The sequence below is a fragment of the Lacerta agilis genome, chromosome 4 (genome assembly GCF_009819535.1).
Source record: "Lacerta agilis isolate rLacAgi1 chromosome 4, rLacAgi1.pri, whole genome shotgun sequence".
Classification (NCBI taxonomy): Eukaryota; Metazoa; Chordata; class Lepidosauria; order Squamata; family Lacertidae; genus Lacerta; species Lacerta agilis.
In genome coordinates, this window is record NC_046315.1 from 24,261,116 (window position 1) to 24,278,999 (window position 17,884).

Below are 17,884 nucleotides of genomic sequence, written 5' to 3' on the forward strand. Positions count from 1 at the left end.
TTAAGACCACTGCATAGGTCGACTTTAGCTGTAGCAGCAGAGGCAGTAAAGTAATTTGGTATCGTAGTAGATGGAGATCAGTTCAATGCATGGAAAGCAGAATGGGCATCCATTTCCTCCAAGAGCTCAGCCCTATGAATGGTTACTTGAAAGTGAAGTCAACGGGGCCAGGGGAGGCTGGTGCCCACTGGGATTGGTGGAGCAGAAGACCAGAGCAGCCAACAGGAAATGAAGCCAAAAGCAATGGCTGGTGAAGTCAGAGGCAACGATAGGCAGAGGCAACCTGAATCTCCTCCCTGATGAGTTATACAAAGGCAACACTGAGGCTAATGAGGCAGAGTTGACAGCCAGCCAGTGACATTCCCTGGATTGGTTGGAAGTAAGGGGTGGGGGGCTGACTGAGGGCAGATTGTCCTTGGTGGGGCAATGCCCCATTCACCTTAATGGAGCAGCCTCCATGGAATGGGACTTTCTTTGCTGTTCGTAGGAATAAATATAAGGAACATTTCCCAGGAAACGCACTTTAACTGTGTGTACTTTAACTGTGATTTAAATGCATGTTGTGTATGCAGCCATAATGGCCAGCATAGGTCTGAAAAAACATCCCTGGCTTCTGTGGGACATGAAGTCAGATATCCAGGGACTTTTGCTTGATGTTCCACAAATCAAAGCACAAAAATAATTCACATTTTCATGGTTTCTTTGCTTCGGTGCTGATGTCATCCTTAGAATCAACACCATGTTTTGAAAACTAGAAGCAATTTAAACTTTGGACTAGGCAGCTCTTCAGACAGAGGACTCTTTCAAATAGAGGACTGTTCTCTGACACAGGACCACCTACTCACAACTGTGACACAGCTACATCACACATAATAGTCCTACAGCAAAGAGAGCGCTAACCAGAGGGAAGGCACGTCACCAGAAACCTTGGATTGCAAACAACAAAATGAATGTGCATTAACTCATAGGAGAAAAATCAGAGTCTGCAGATGTTTTAAAATGCTAATCGCTAGCTATGTATCTACCTCCACTGCCAGAGGCATCATGCCTCTAGAATACCAGTTGCAGGGAATCATAAAAGGGGAGAGTGTTGTTGTGCTTCGGTTTTGCTTTTGGTCTTCTCAGATGCATCTGGTTGACCACTATGAGAACAAGATGCTGGACTAGATGGGCCTTTGGCTGGAGCCAGTCTGGCTCTTCTTGTGTTTTTAAGTACAGTTAAGCACTCATGCAGGGGCTCACTACAAGGCAACAGGGTTGGGCATCTTTCAGAGTCCGACTCAAGTGCTTTTCTCTCTGTGCCACCACAGCAAGTTGTCAGAAGAGGGAGCTGTTTGCCAGAGATCTGCTCCGCTTGGGTGTCGCCAATGCAGCTGGGTCAGAAGCAGATCCTGCGGCTTGCTGACTCAGCAGTTGCCAGGCAATGCAAGCCAGGGCACCAACAGGACTTTCACTTGACGTTTCTAAATCCCTAGATTCTGTTTCCTCAGCCTGAGCAATTTGCTCTACAGAGGAAGCTGATGTCAGACCAAGTGACCTAACGACCCTCGTCACCTTGCCTCGCCTCTTCACTGTGAATGGCGGTTGGGTTGGCCTGCTCTGCCTTGATCGTGCTTCCAGACAAGCATCCCAGACACCAAATTGAAGATAGGATCCCCCCAAAATCAAGAACAGTTTACAGTCTTAATAGCAGGAGTGTGAAACTTGTGGGCCTCCAGATGAGAGCCAATGTGGTGTAGTGGTTAGAGTGCTAGGCTAGGACCTGGGAGAGCAGAGTTCAAATCCCCACTCAGCCAGAAAACTCACTGGGTGACCTTGGGCCCGTCACAAACTGAGAGGGAGAAATATATATATAATTATATATATATAATTTTGATGAGACTGAGAGGAGATATGATAGCCATCTTCAAATATCTCAAGGGCTGTCACATGGAGGAGTGAGCATGCTTGTTTTCTCCTGCTCTGGAGGGTAGGACTTGAACCAATGGCTTCAAGATACAAGAAAGGAGATTCCAACTAAACATATGGAAAAACTTTCTGACAGGGAGAATTGTTAGTGGAACAAATTCCCTAGCGAGGTTGTGGACTCTCCTTCCTTGGAGGTTTTTGAGGAGAGGTTGGATGGCAATCTGCCCTGGATGCTTTAGTTGAGATTCCTGCATTGCAGGGGGCTGGACAAATGATCCTTGGGGTCCGTTCCAACACTAAAATTCTATGATTCTATGACTCCAGCTCCCATCCTCCCCAGCAAACACAGCCAATAGTCAGTTATAAAGGAGTCCAATCACATTTGGTGGGCCACAGATTCCTCATCCCTGCATTACAATATACATGGATAGGCTACCTTTTAGCATCTTGACTGCAACTTGGACAGACACTCCCGTTTCACTAATTCCATATGCTGTGGCATTCACCACTTTCCCAAAAGCACCGGAACCAAGTTCTTGCCCTGCAAGAAAAAGGGAAATGAACATGTCCTCCTCATCTTGCAGTTTGGTGGCGCGCTTGCTAATCTTATGATCAGTGCCCCCAAACTCACCAAACTCCAGATTTTCTCTGGGAAACTCCCACTTGAGCTCATACTCGACCTCGCTGAAATCCACGTAGATGTATTCGTTATAAGAAGGTCCAACCATCTGTATCATCTGCAGCTGGCTTTTGTATCTCGATTGCTACAGGGAAGGAGAAAAGAGGAATAGTGAAAAGGACATTCAAGGTAACAGAGCAAAGTGGAAAAGACAGACATCGGGGTCAGCTGTTAACCTTTTTGTAGTTTTGGCAAATTAAGGCGCACAACACGGCAATGACCGAAAAGCAGAATCCAGCAGTTGCATATAATGCAACGTTATCGGACAGGGGATGTTCTCCTGCAATTTGAAGAGAGGTGGATTATTAAACATTTCATTGTGTTGTTAAAGATAAAATGACTTTGCGCATGTGATGAAACATGGTCTTATCTACAAAAGCTCATGCCACAATAGATATGTTGGTCTTCAGGGTGCCACAGGACTCATTTCTGAAGTTACAAACATTTAATATATTTTTACATACCATGGAATTTAGCATGGAACCCATGCTTTGCATTATAACGTGGCTCCCACAGAGCAAGTAGAAGGATGTTGAAGTCATTCATAGAAACAAGCTAATTTCTAGCAACATTAAAACAAACCACCACACAATAGAAGAAGAAGAGTTTGGATTTGATATCCCGCTTTATCACTACCCGAAGGAGTCTCAAAGCGGCCAACATTTTCCTCCCCCTTCCTCCCCCACAACAAACACTCTGTGAGGTGAGTGAGGCTGAGCGACTTCAAGGAAGTGTGACTAGCCCAAGGTCACCCAGCAGCTGCATGTGGAGGAGCGGAGATGCAAACCCGGTTCACCATATTACGAGTCTACCACTCTTAACCACTACACCACACTGGCTCTCAATACCCATAAATGAGACAGATTAAAACCTGTCGTGCTTCCTTTTTTGGTGAGCACAATATTATTCTTTAGAGGTCAGTGTGTTCCCAGTTGAACAATCATTTATATTTAAATTGAAGAGATCCAGGTTTAAGTGAGTCCCAACCACCGCTTCCATGGTATCACTGTGAAGCCTTGGTCTAACCACTATCTTCTAGCCTCAGTTCCCCACTTGTAAAATGGAAACTGTGACTTGTCTTATGGTTTACCATGAAGGAATTAGCACAATAAGAAGATGGTGGGGAGACAAGATACAACTCAGCAACCCAAAGGTGGTGTTCCCATGGATCCAGCACATCATGGAATCAGAGGCAAAGGACTTGGGTTTTGAAAACTCAACTGAAATTCAAAGTCAGGTTAGTAAAAATGCAGCTTGTTCAAAGTTCCATGTGGGCAGATCTCTTTGGGGCTCTAAAATCCAGCTGTTGCATATAAGCAATTCTTGCCAATTGCCTGAGAAAGTGCAAACCTCTCCCCTTTCCCACAACATGCCACAGATGTTATTGGGCTACAGTTCCCATCATCCATTCACCATTCTGGCTGAAGCTAATGGGAGTTGCAATTCAAAAACATCTGGAGGGCACCACATTGGCTATTCCTCCTTACACAGACTGCCAAACCCATCTTTACAGGCACCTCCGTACAATACCTTTTTCAATTAAGCTTGTTTCACAGTCAAAGCCCACTGAATTGTTGGCACAGCACTCTACGTAAAATCTGTCTTCTACTTCCGATAGATCTAAAGTGCTGTTTACAATCTGGAAACCAAAAGTATTTCCGTCATACGTGTTGTTTGATATTCCACCTGTGATTTCTGTGCAACTGTGGGGAGAAGAGAGCCATTTACATTTTTCATTGTTTACCCAAACATCTGTTTTTTAAATTTTATTGGAATCTTATTTACAATATAACACAACCCCCCCCACCCCCCAATACACAATGTTTAACCCAAACATCTAGAAAGTCAAGGGCACCATCAGAAGTGTGTGCTGCATATATCTTAATATTCTTTCAGTGTAGGAATGGAGAAGCTGATCACTTAGCTTTTTTAGCTCACAGATCATTTGTATTTAACAGATGTGTTTAGATAAACCTACTATGGTCTGGAACAAGAGTGGGAAACCATATATGATGTCAGGTGTAGCACAGGTAAATGGGGAGCTTGGATGAAAGGGATCTTTGCTGGTGCCACAAACAGAACTTCTTGCAGAATCTTAAACCACACCACAGCATCTCAGCTGCTTTTAAAAATGCAGCCACTAACATCCATGGAAAGGGCCATCAACATCTTTATTTACTTTGTTTTCTTGTCAGGACACTGTCTCCAGACCCAAGATGCTGCAGGCCTGCTCTCAGCGGCGCAAGATATCTGAGTTGATGTCTTGTACATTTTTAAAACAGGCTTCCCTGCAAAAGATACAGCAAAACAGCACAGAGCACTTTAGAACAAGAATTCCTGAACTTCATCAGAACAAGACTCCCTATACTTTGAACCTCCCCATAAATACATGACCTGCAGGACACGGGTGGGGCTGTGGTCTAAACCACCAAGCTTCTTGGGCTTGCCGATCGTAAGGTTGGCAGTTTGAATCCGCACAACGGGGTGAGCTCCCATTGCTCTGTTCCAGCTTCTGCCAACCTAGCAGTTCAAAGGCATACCAGCACAAGTAGATAAATAGGTACCGCTGCAGCAGGAAGGTAAACAGCATTTCCATGTGCTCTGGCACTTGTCACCATGTTCTGTGCACCAGAAGCGGTTTAGTCATGCTGACCACATGACCCAGAAAAGCTGTCTGCGGAAAAACGCTGGCTCTTGGCCTGAAAGTGGAGACGAACTCCATACCCTATAGTCAAATTCTACTGGACCTAACCATCCAGGAGTCTGTTACCTTTTTTTTTTAACCAAATACATAACTAATCGACTTTAAATGCACAATTCCTTAAGGCGCTTTCAGATGCCCTGTTGCTCAGCATTCAGCTTGATCTGCTTTCAAGGAGATTAGATGAAACCGGCTATTTAATAAGCATTTATTCTGTTTTGTTAGTGGGGAGGTTAGATTACATTGTGCCACAGTAAGTTTTATCCCACATTTTCCAGTGCGTTTCCTCCATCATTTTCCTTATAGCAAAAAGTCTGACTGGGGATGGGAAACGGGAATGTTGCACAAAACCTCACAAATCCATTTTAACTGTGTGACTTTAATCCGCTGGCATGGGATTGAATCCCACCCAGAAACAGTGGCAGTCTGGATTTGGCCTCAGAAACAAGCTATGTTTTTTTTTTAGAAAGGAGCAGGCTTCTAGGTATTCTATTATGGGAGAGGAAATACAAACATGAAATAAAAAGCAGGAGGCGGTATTTGTTCTTGTCTCAGTCTTGGGTGCAAATACAGGGCAAAATATTAGGACAAGCAGATTAAACACAAATCAGGCCATTGGTCCATCAAACTCATGAATTGTCTATATGGACTAGCAGTTGTTTACCCAGGTTCCAGCCATTTTGTCTTCCACAACCCAGCAATGAGAGATTCTTTAATTGGACATGACATATGCTGCAAGTGTCCTGGAAAAACCAGAACATCCTGATTTTTATCATGAGGGAAAGGTAGCTGTTTTGGGTGCTGTGATCTTGTGTGAATTTGTGGAACAATTCCCCCCCCAAAAAAGTGCTTTTTGGGGACTATAATCTCACATGGTGCCCCAAAAAACACATTTTTGGGTGCCGTCCCCCCAAAAGTGCTTTTGTTGGGTGGGGGGAGCTACAGCATGAAATTGCATGATATCATGGCAACCAAAATGGCCGCCATGCTCTCATGATAAAAAAAGAATGGGAAGATTTTGTGTCCCAGATTTTGGCTTCAAAGTATTGGAGGGTATGTGACACAAGGCTACGGGTGAGGGTATCTCTATCCTTGAGCCAGGCCTCTCTTGGGCTGCATACACAATGTACATTTAAAGCACAAGGCTTCCTCTGGAAATCTTGGGAACTGTAGTTGGTTAAGTATTCACATTTCTGCAGAGCAATTTCCCATAACGCAATGCACTTCCCCCCACTTTTTGTTATTTTCACACTTTAACCTGCATAATACATTTTTGTACGCACTACGTGGTTGGAGAATGGCATTGCAAAATTCAGAGAAAGTGCAAATTTCAGAGAATGGCTGTGTTTTTGCTTTCATGAAGTGAGATCAAGGTGGGTTTAGCTTTAAATGCAAACTGAATTGTGTTTGTCTCCCAACCCTCGCAAGAAGAACAAACAAGCAACAGCAGCATGAAGGCAAGCATTTCCAATCTGTTCTCTCCCTCCCTCTCTCTTTTAAACTCACTTTTCACGTAGAGTTTTAATGTCCTGCTCACAGACAAATCGTCATTTTCTGCGTAGAACACATATTCCCCTGGTTTGTCCTTATGGTCACAGAATTTTGAAGAGATGCTGTTTCACAAAGGAAGGAAGGAAGGAAGAGTCACTCAAGCATGTATCCATATGCATTTGCAATTTAAAAGGTGGTTGTTGTTTTTAAACCAAACCAGGCAGCTATCAAAGAATGAGAACCCAATATAGCATCGTGGCCAAGCTACATAGTTCTTCCATGAATAGGAATGGTGCCCTCACCTTGAAGGCATTAGTTCTGGAAAGAGGTTCATCCACTCAGTAGCAGCCAGCATGGTAGGCCAGAGACCTCCAAGCAGGTGAGTCACTGCTGCTTATCGGAAGGAGAAGGAGGGGGCACAGTGAATATGCATGAGTAGGAGCACTAGATTGGCTCTGTGGTACATTTGCACTGTAAGCAGCAACAACTCCCTGTAAGCAGCAACAGCTCATCTGCCAGGAGGTCAGGTAAGTGACTCCACTCTACCATGCCACCACCAGCTACTGCCTCAACTAACAGAAGAAATTCCTTTGGAATCAGTGCCCATTCTACTAAGGTTAGGGGTTTTCTAGCCAAGTAAGAACAACCACACAGTACTTCTGGGGCAAAGATAGGGCAGGGGACCCTGTGATCCTCAATATATTGGTGGAGTCCAGCTCTCACCAGTCCCAGCCATACAAAGAAGCAGGGACAGGTCAACGATGAAACTAATGAAGCTTATGCTTCAGGGCCCCTAATCCCAGAGAGGCCCCAGAGGTGACTTTAATCTACATTGCTTAAAAATGTTGGGTCTAATAGACCCAATTTGCGTTGCCCGACTCAAATTGATTAATTTTTTGCTGTCTATATTTTAACAACCCCAAAGTTTGAGAGTCAGTAGCACAGATGTTGTCAAGATGTGGTGATCTGCCATGGAGGATGATAACAGTGGTTACCCTGACCTTGTTGCTGGTTGTGAAGGGGCCCCCATGACCGTCCAAGCTTCAGGACCCCAAAAATGTAGGTCCGCCACTGCAAAGAGCCCTGTAGGATCAGGCCCAAGGCCCACCTGGTCCAGCCTCTTGTTCTTAGAGGGTGGTCCAGTGTTCATAGTTCCAACAACATATAGGGAGCTCTGTGTTGCTCGGCAACTGCAGCGGCAATGTCACATATTTAAATCCCTTTGAAAGTGCCCTTACCAGATGCCCTTCTCTGCCATGGAGCGAGCTCTGAAAAGCTGGTTCTGCAACCTTCCAGCATGATTCCATTTGAAGCAAGGGAAAGCTGGCTTTGGAAGGCACCTGCCAGAGATCACCTCCTTATCACAGCCACGATTCCCAGGGAAGAATGGCTGTACTGTATACATAATTGTATACCTGCTACTTCAAAAATAGTGTTTAAGCACACAACAGTACCAGAGGAACCTGTTCCTCTTAAAGAAAAAGAAATCTGGCTGTGGAAGGGCTGCCTTGGGCAGATGGGCAAAAATGACTTCAAAGCATCCTTTAGAATGGCAACATTTTAAAAACATTCTGCACAAATAACATTTATGAGCTCAGTGATGGGGAAACCCCTCCTTCAGCTACTCAGTGTATCCTGCAACAGCAACTTTCAGAGACATTATTCATTTCTGCAATGGACCAGAAATAAATCTAAGTATGTTACAGACATCCTGAAAAACAACAACAAACAGGGAGAAACATCCCTCCGTTACTGGTGGTGAGTGATGCTCAAGGGCCGAGGTGCCAGTGTTTATGTTTTCTTATCCGGCAACTTTGGGCACCGCTACAGAATCTCACCCTGCGTCATATTTTATAAATAGCTGTTTTGTACTTTACAGAGGAAGAGAAAGAAGACATATAATACTACTCAGTTTCAATGCAGAACAGACACAAATACAGATACTGTAACATGATAGTTAATTGCAATAAATATTTCAAAAATTGTAATTAACAAATGTTGCCAGTGATTTAGGAACATAGGAAGGTGTCTGACCACCAAGTCAGATCACTGCTCCAATTATCCCAGTACTGTCTACACGAACTGGCAGCAGCTCTGCAGGGTTTCAAGCAGGGAGTCTTTGGGAAACGGATCTCAGTGACTCATGATTTTCATCTTACATAAGACGCCAATATTGCAACCTCCAAATTCCTCTCCCCTCTCACCCACCCACCCACCCACTAGTCTCAAAACTCTCCCACCCACCCACTTCCCTTGCAGTTCAAAATAAAAGTGGCCGATTGAAGCAAGCTCCTTTTTAAAAATAGAAAAGTATGACTGATGGAAGGCAGCCTTACCCACCTCTGTGCCCTGCAGATGTTTCAGACTACAAAACTCCTCATCCCCAGCCAGTATAGGATGGTGGCAGTTGTAGTCCAACATCTGGAGGTTGGGGGAGGCTGATGTGACAGATAATTGGGCTCCGATGTAACAAATGGCTAGTATACGTAAAAGGTTAATAAATTGTAGGGAATCAAGTAGCATTTATACATGAATTTCAGTTTCATGAAACCGATTCAGTGCAGGAGTTTCAGCCAACCTGCTTGAAAATAAAGGAAGGCTTGCAATAGACATTGATACGTTTTTGGTTTAATTCTGGGGAAGTGAAAGTGAGCGGAGAGATACCTTCTATTTTACAAAGAGGGAACAGAAAAACCAAAGGGCACTAAGAACATTTTCTGGAAAAGCTTAGAGGAAGTTGTAGGTGGATTGGAGTCATTGTGGTGTGGCCTGAAATCAACAGCCCAAAAAGAGAGTGCTGTGTGGAAATTTACTTTCCATTTGGCTTCAGGCAGAGCAGAAAACTGGAGAGGGAGAGCAACTATTGATCTGCTTGGCATCTCCCCTCCCTTCCTAGCCACTTTTCTCCCTAGGAGGGAAAAGATAAAGGTCCTCTTTTATCCATTGGGAAGAACTGCAGCTGGGGCATTGGGCAATTCTGAGTAGGGAAATGGCTTCTGTCCCCCATCCCAGAAGATCTGTGCTCGGAGGGCTCAGAAATTTTGCTTTGCATAAGTTCAATCCTAGGCATCTCCAGGGATGGCTGGGAGAAGACCCTGAAACCCTGAAGTTTCTTGAAACCCTATAGGGATTTGGTCAATCATCGTAGACCAGGCATGTCCAACAGGTAGATCATGATCACCTGTAGATAACTGGACGTCTGTGGTAGATCAACAGGTAGATCACTGGCTCCACCAAAGAAGCTTAACAACTTTCAACCTGAACTCCCCCCCCCCAAAAAAACGGGGCTCTCCTCCCTAAAAAAAGCTCAAGAACTTGGACCTGAACCCCCAAAAGGGGGTAGATCACTGCCAGTTTTTAACTCTGTGAGTAGACCACAGTCTCTTGGGAGTTGGCCACCCTTGTCATAGACCATGGGCTCTCAAACTGTGGTCCGTGAACCACCAGTAGTTTGCGAGCTTCACTCAGGTGGTCTGTGCTGTTCCTATGGATTTATAGTTGAAGATGGGAGACAGCGCAACCATCACAGTGAATATTCATATTGTTCTTTGAATAGTATTTAGGAAGCTACCCTATACTGAATCAGACCATTGGTCCACCGAGCTCAGCACTGTCCGCACTGACTTTCAGCAGCTCTCCAGGGTTTCAGACAGGGCCCTCCAGGTAGCCCTACCTGGATATGCTGGGGATTGGACCAGGACCTTTCTGCATCCAAAGAAGATGCTCTACCATGGATTTACGCACATTAGTCACAGCTTTGGATCCAGTATAGAGCAAGCACAGCCTTTGTTACAAATCTTTAGGTGCCAGGCAAAAAGCATTTCTCTATAACAAGACCTTCAGCTGGTTAACATTCTACGGTCTTTTAAATGTGTTTGTGGGAGGGGATGATGATGATGATGATAGTGTCTCCTCAACGGGTCAATTGATTTTGGGGCGGGTGGGGTGGGGGTACTAAAGCAAGATATATACAGCTTGAGACTAGAATAATGAAAAGATCCTCTTGTCCCTTATATGGCCAGTTGATCACTACAAGACTGAAGACGTCCTGCAGACACCATTGATGGTGGTTTATATATGTCCTGAGTTTTCTGCTGCATTGACTCTGAAGAAATGAAGAAATATAATGTGCAACATGAGATGGTGAGCAGAGCATGGGGCGGATTGCAGTGCATTTTTGTCTAAAACAAGAACCATCAAGGGTCTTTTTCAACCACCTTTTTATCTAATTGGGGCAGCCAGAGATTGTGGCAATACAGATACAAAAACACGGGAAACAAATACGCAGAATGATTCTAAACCTGTTGACTCAGAAGGGAGCAGAAAATAGTGGCTGCAAGTCATTACACATAACAGAAGCACATTCAAAGGAAGTTAATTACCTGTAAACATCTGTGTAAGTCTGATTACAAGGAAATGACATTTGGGAAAACATCCATATACATCTAATTGATGGATATGCTATTAGTGTGACTTCAAGGCACTTTTCCGCCACATCAACTTCAAAATCTTCCTTTGCGTTGGTGAAATTGATAAAACCCTTATCTGTTAAAAATATATATCAAAATGATGTTGTGATATTTTTATTTAAAATGAAAACGTTTTCAGAAATAATTTATACCCTGCATTTCCATTCCACAAAGGAGTTACTCAAAGCAGCTTACAAATAAGAAAAGGAAGCTAAAAGCAACAATAATCCAATCCTCAAAATACAAATTAACAAAGCAAAAAACTCCAGAAAAAAACCAAAACCCAAAAACTGACAGTAGCAATCAATGCATGCAGCAGGAATGGAATTAAAAGCTTGTTTTAAAAGGATGTTTTTCAATTACCAACAGAAAAGGAATGAAGAGGAAGATAACCTGAATTACTGGGGCATATGCAGGGCCCCACCACAGAAGTCACATCTACACCACACATTTAAAGCACCTTACTACCATCAAAGAATCCTGGGAACCATAGTTGGTTGTGGGTGCTGGGAACTGTAGCACTGTTGGGGTAACATATACTTCCCAGGGTTCTTTGGGGCAAGCCATGTGCGTTAAGTGTATGGCATGGATGTGGTCAGAAAAAGCCCTCTCGTGTTTTGCCACCAATCTTGCTTCAAAATGAAATGGCACAGGTTAAGAGGGGAACAGAAGGCAATCTCATCAGATGGACAGATTCACGTAAGAGGAGATGGTCCTTCATGCAGCCTGACCCTTGACATTGCTTTAAATGTCAAAATTCACATTTGGGGGGAGGGGAGGGGAGGAATCTGTCCATTTTCCTTTCTGTCAGTATCAGTTCTTCACATTTCCTTATCAGTTTGTAATTTATTTAATGAATTTCTCCTAACATGCACATTTTCGCAAAGCATACCCCCCCCCCCCGGGATAATGCATTTTCGTCCATCATTGTCCAGATTACATGCATTTCTAGGCAAACTTTGCCCCAGCGTACGCATTTTTGTACATATTACTTGGCTAGAGAACTGGATCGCAAGATTTGGAGAAGTGTGATTTTTGAAGGGTGACTGGGTTTTGGTTCTCATTTTGTTTCAGAAAGTGAGAATCGGGTAGATTCACCTTTAAATGTGAACTGTATCAAATTCTGCACACACACACCGCATCCTTAGCCCTTATGCACAATAATTTTCACCCTAAACTGAGAAGCAACCAACACCTGATAGGTCGCAAGATAGGTGCTTAACTCCTCAACAGAATATTAATTCCGTGCCAAGCATACTTGCTCTGTCAGAGCAACACAGTTCCTTCTTAGAGGGCTTGAAATCAGACAAGTATTGCTAAGGCACTAAAAGATTCTCAGCCAATCTGGACCAGCAAATATTTATTTGATGCTATTTAACTCTCTGTGGTTGAAATATTTGTGCTGATTTTTTATGCCGGGATTTTTATATGATGATGATTATTTTTTATTATTTTAAATATTGTATTATTTGCACGCTAGCCAGAAAACACTCTTATTGGGTGACATATAAATGCCATTAACACATAAAATAAAAACAAAATATCCTGGACTATACATCATTCTCATGTTGTAAATTCCATCATGGGAAATGCAGTGAAACAGGCACACGTGAAACAAGCATGAAGGGTGTGGGAGGTGCTATCTGTGTACCTGTGCATTTATTTTATAAACCATCTAAGGCTGCAATAGTAACCTCACCCAGAAGTAAGCCCCATTAAATTCAATGGGGTGTAGACATGGTTCAACAGGTAGCAGCTTTCTATGTTCCTACGCAAACATTTTATATGACAGGTGACTTACCTAAAACTGTAACCAAAGCACTCTTATTTGCAGCAAGTTCTTTGGATGAGCAGTTAAAATGTCTGTGACTCTGTTCTTCCATTGGGGAAACAAATGCATATTGCGTCTTAACCCTCTTGGAGTTCAAATTCTTCCTTCCTTCGAGTGACATGTCCTATTTTTTTTTAAAAAAAATAAAAATTAGTATTTAAGAGATGGTGACATTCATTTGTGGTGTGGAGCTGTGCACTCTGTGTACTGTCTACTGAAATCAATAGGAATTTAGCGAGTCACAACTAATGTAGGTCTCATAAGCTTTTCAGTGGGTTGAATCAAACTTCAGTGGGTTGGTCCAACTCAGTAGTTTTTTAAAATATATATATTATGGCGTTAATATGGTGCTTATTTCAGAACCAGAGTTAGGCAAGAGTCTTCAAAATAACATTAGCAAGCAGGCATTTTGGTAAGTGGCACCAGGAAGAGTTAGAAGTGTGGGAACTCTCCCTGACTGTGGTCCTGAACTTTGGAGACACTTGGAAAGCGGTGAGATTTCTCACCACTTTCTGAACAGCTACACAGGTACAAGAGATACACAGGGATTTTTTTTAGTTAGTATTTTTTTTAATATAAGGCTACAATAAGTGCTGGCAGGAAAATGGGTTCCTCTTGGTACCTGAATCAATTGTTTGCTTTCAGAATACCACTTCATTCCAAAGTTATAATCACCCGATATACCACGACATCTTAAAAGCAATGGCTCTCCCGTTTTAAGAAAGAATTCCTGCATAGGGATTCCTGGTACACTTAGATCTGAAATATAAAAATAATTCCAATAAAATAACAATACCAGCAAATAATAATAATAATAGTTTACTACTACTACTATCTCTTTCCACTTACCAAAGTAGTGCTTAGGGTAGCTAACATCATTCAAAATGCAATAAAATGGTCAACAATTAATTGCTAATGTGAAGCAGCAACAGAGCAGATAATTAAAACAGAATCAGCTTAGAACGCCAAAATCAATGGAAAACGCACCCGAACAAAATTATCTGGCCCTAGTAAAACCACTAATAGAATTTTGAATGAACACAAATACAACCTCAGAACTAAACACAGCAAGCATTAAACACACACCTACATCAACTAGTTTCCAAATCCCAAAGTCATCCTAAGTGCACACTTACACACACACTTGGACCCAAGCTGATGGCAAAGCCTCAGGCTGCTTTTGCTGAAGGTATATAGGCAGTGGAAAGTTGAACAGGTTCTAGTGCTCTGCCTTGGTCTGGTGTACATGCCTAGTCGGTAGAGCATGAGGCTCTTAATCTCAGGGTTGTGGGTTAGAGCCCCACGTTGGGCAACAGATTGCAGCATTGCAGGGGGTTGGACTAAATGACACTCAGGGTCCCTTTCCAACTCTACAATTCTATGAAAATAAAATCTGCAGTTCCCAGGGAGGGGCAGAAGAAGGTTTTCATGAGAGTAAGGAGGGCTGGTTGATGATTTTTTTTTTTAATCAGTCATCAATGTAAATAATACATTATAGGATTCCAGGAAGGAAGGAAGGAAGGAAGGAAGGAAGGAAGGAAGGAAGGAAGGAAGGAAGGAAGGAAGGAAGCTAACCAATTCTAGAGTGCTTAGTGTCAATACTTAAGACTATACCTGTAAGTGACTTGGAGCAGGAGGAACCATTTTAAATTGTTGCAAATATCAGGGTTCCTTTCCTCTTCAACTCATAGTGTCATGAAGAAGTGTGCCAAAACATTTAAATAATTAAATTCTTTTTCTTGAACACTTTAAATAAAAGAGATCTTGCACAGAACGTAAACACAAACCATTCAACAAAAAACATGACATTATTTTCACAGATCCCATAGAAATATGGGCTGGATGCCAGGGACTGAACCAGGGACCCTCCCCATGCAAAGAGTCTTCTCTTCTTGCCCTTCCCCAGTTGAAGAGAAACAATGCCAGGCAACACTTTGCACCAGTAAAGCTGCAATTTCACCCTTTCAATTGGCAGCTTCATGTTTTATGACCATCAAAATCCATGACTGGAATGGAAGTATAAAAGCTGATTTGGGTGGTGCGTTGGCTATGCATCACAAAACCAAGAACTGAAGATCTCACGGGAGGTGAGAGATCAAATTGATTTAACAAGAAAAGATCGCAGTTGAACTACAATGATCCTTAGACTGCCCAAACTTGTACTTGATTATATATTTCTGCAGGCATTTTTCTTCCACTGACAGATAGCAAAAAGAGAAACCCTGTGCAGCAGGGATGGCAAACCTCTGGCCTTCTAGATGTGGCTGGTCTGCAGCATCCCACCATTCTTGATCCCTGACCACACTGAATGGGGTTGAGGGGAGTCAGAGTTCAACAGCAGGTTTCCCATCCCTTCTGTTCATAAGGAAATATTGAAGGCAAACCCTCCACAAACGTGTCTAATGAAACATTCCCTCTGCTATGCAAGTGTAGGGAAGACCACACTGGGTCTTATTAAAGCGGTGGTGCTGTTAGCATGAATAAAGGGGCTGAAGAGTCCAAATGCATAAACACATTAGTATCTTTACCTATTGTATAGAGTTTGGTGCAGACTTTTCCAAACTCGTTAACTGCACAACACCACACATGTTGTTGAAAGAGCAATTCGTTGTCTCGTAATTTCAGCTGGGCCTGTTGTATTCCATCCATGTCTTCACTTTGGGCGGCCTTAGAACTTCTGCAGCTATAAAACAGAACGGAGAAAGGCCACGTGTTCAAAGCCGATAAGACTGCTGTCATTATGACTCAAGAACGACTCAAGGGGACTCCAAATATGGGCTCCTGCTGGCCCAAACTGCAAAAGCCTCCTGTGAAATCTGGAGCAGGTCCTTGGCATTTAGGTGCAGAATGAGATTCTAAGACAAGGGTGGTTCAAAACAGGATTCTGAATTTTTCTTCGATCTGTATGCTGCTCACATTTTAGAAGTAGCGAGGCACTTGCTAAAACATTGGTTCCTCTCACTACATACACATATTTGATTTCAGAATGGTTTTTTTTTAAGAGGAGGGATGGGGACAAGAAGCTTTCAACTTCAATGGCTGGACATGAAATTCTACAGAACAAAAGGAGAATCAGATTACTGTATTTCCCCTTTTATATAGCCTATCAATCTTGCATGTTTGTGGTGCATATGCAGTCTTATCTCAGTAGGAAGATGTCCAATCTGAATGCAGAGTTGAAAGGAAAAGAAAGAAACCATGACAAGTTGCTAGCAAAACAGGTGACCTACCTTTCATCAGGGATCTTGCAAGAAAACCATTCAAAAGTTAGTTTAGGATATCCTTCTGATAGGCAGCTTACAGTAACTTCTGGATGCATATTTAGTATAAAATGTGGCTTTCTTGGGCTTTCTATTGAAAACAATGCAAGAATTCCTTATTATTTATTTATTCATGGAAGTCATTTTACTTTTATTATTTATAATCAATCAATCAATCAATCAATCAATCAATTGTTCATTTATCAGATGATTGCTTACCTGTACCCAGTGTTGGTCAGGAAATCTAAGAAGCCCCCCTCCAAAAAAAAAAGTGCAGTTTTTAGATCAATGGTTGAAATCAATGCAGTTTTGAACGGTTCAGTCCACCATCTTGTTTCAAAATGGCACCTAGTTATATACAAACTTAGAAGGCGATCTCAAGAACCGTCGTGGAAAATTTGGTCTGGGTGCCTTAAGATTCATCCAAACGCAGAACAAACACATTTCACAATATATATACAGTATATACAGTATGTGCATTGTTCTTCAACATTTACAAAGCTCTATCAACCACATTCACATTAATAACGTTTCTGCACCAGCTGTATACTGAGGTGCTGAAATTATTTAGCTGTTTTCACAAAAGGGCTAGACATTTTGTTCATGTAAAGCAGTGGTGGTGAAATCTGGCCCTCCAGCTGTTTTGAGACTACAGTTCCCATCATCCTTGACCACTGGTCCTGTTAGCTAGGGATGATGGGAGTTGTATTCCCAAAACAGCTGGAGGGCCAAGTTTGGCCATCACTGATGTAAAGGGTTCTATTTTGTCTCCCTCTAGTCAGATCCTCCTCTTCCTCCTCCTCTCCACAACCAGCGAGGCACCCTTTTCTGCAGGGAGGGGCTCAGAATCAGAGGCAGAGAGGCTGTGCCTCCACATCCAAGCCACACACCCCAGGAAAGGGTGCCTCACTCGCTGGCTGCAGAAGGTACAGCTGAACTGCTTTTCTCTCAGAGGCGGCACTGCTATCACCTGCTGGCTTTTCTCATTGACTTTGCGGGTGCCCGGCCCACACAATTTTATTGTTGTGGGTTCCCAAGCACACATGGCCCCAAGAGTTGGCTCCTATGATTCCCAGCAACCCTTAACAAAGTACCATTCCCAGAATTCTTGGGGGGGGGGGGAAGCCATGGCTATTAAAGTGGCATAAGAGTGTTTTAAATGCATGTTGTATATGTGACCCCTCTGTCTCATTTTCTACTCCCCTTCCCCAACAAAGAAACAAACATCTCTTTATAAAAGGAATTATACAGGTAGTAGCTTCACAGTCCCCCTGTATTTTTGAACCATTTTCCCTTTAAAAGCTGTTGGAAATTCCGAAGAAAATTTTCACGTAAGAGAGAGAGAGAGAGAGAGAGAGAGAGAGAGAGAGAGAGAGAGAGAGAGAGAGAGAGAGATAATGGAATCAACATATAGGAAGCAAAGATTCCTTACACGTAGTTTCAATCCCACTTCAACCCCACCCTCAGCAAAACAGGGAATTGTCTCCCCTGCGCTTCTTTATTGAAATATGAAGAGCAAATGTTGATCAATACTCTTAAACCTCC

At 42.9% G+C, this 17,884-nt stretch overlaps 1 protein-coding gene across 2 annotated transcripts in view; it reads right to left on the reverse strand.

Annotated features, from left to right (window-relative positions):
- FLT3 (fms related receptor tyrosine kinase 3) overlaps positions 1-17,884 on the reverse strand; it is a 39,137-nt gene that overhangs the window by 17,932 nt on the left and 3,321 nt on the right. For both annotated transcript variants that reach the window (XM_033146417.1, XM_033146418.1), the window contains exons 4-9: positions 16,310-16,430; positions 15,608-15,762; positions 13,702-13,838; positions 13,050-13,203; positions 11,162-11,324; positions 6,795-6,901 (exon numbers count right to left, since the gene is read on the reverse strand). In XM_033146417.1, coding sequence (XP_033002308.1) covers positions 6,795-6,901; positions 11,162-11,324; positions 13,050-13,203; positions 13,702-13,838; positions 15,608-15,762; positions 16,310-16,430 — 837 coding nt within the window. The remainder of the gene's footprint in view (positions 1-6,794; positions 6,902-11,161; positions 11,325-13,049; positions 13,204-13,701; positions 13,839-15,607; positions 15,763-16,309; positions 16,431-17,884) is intronic.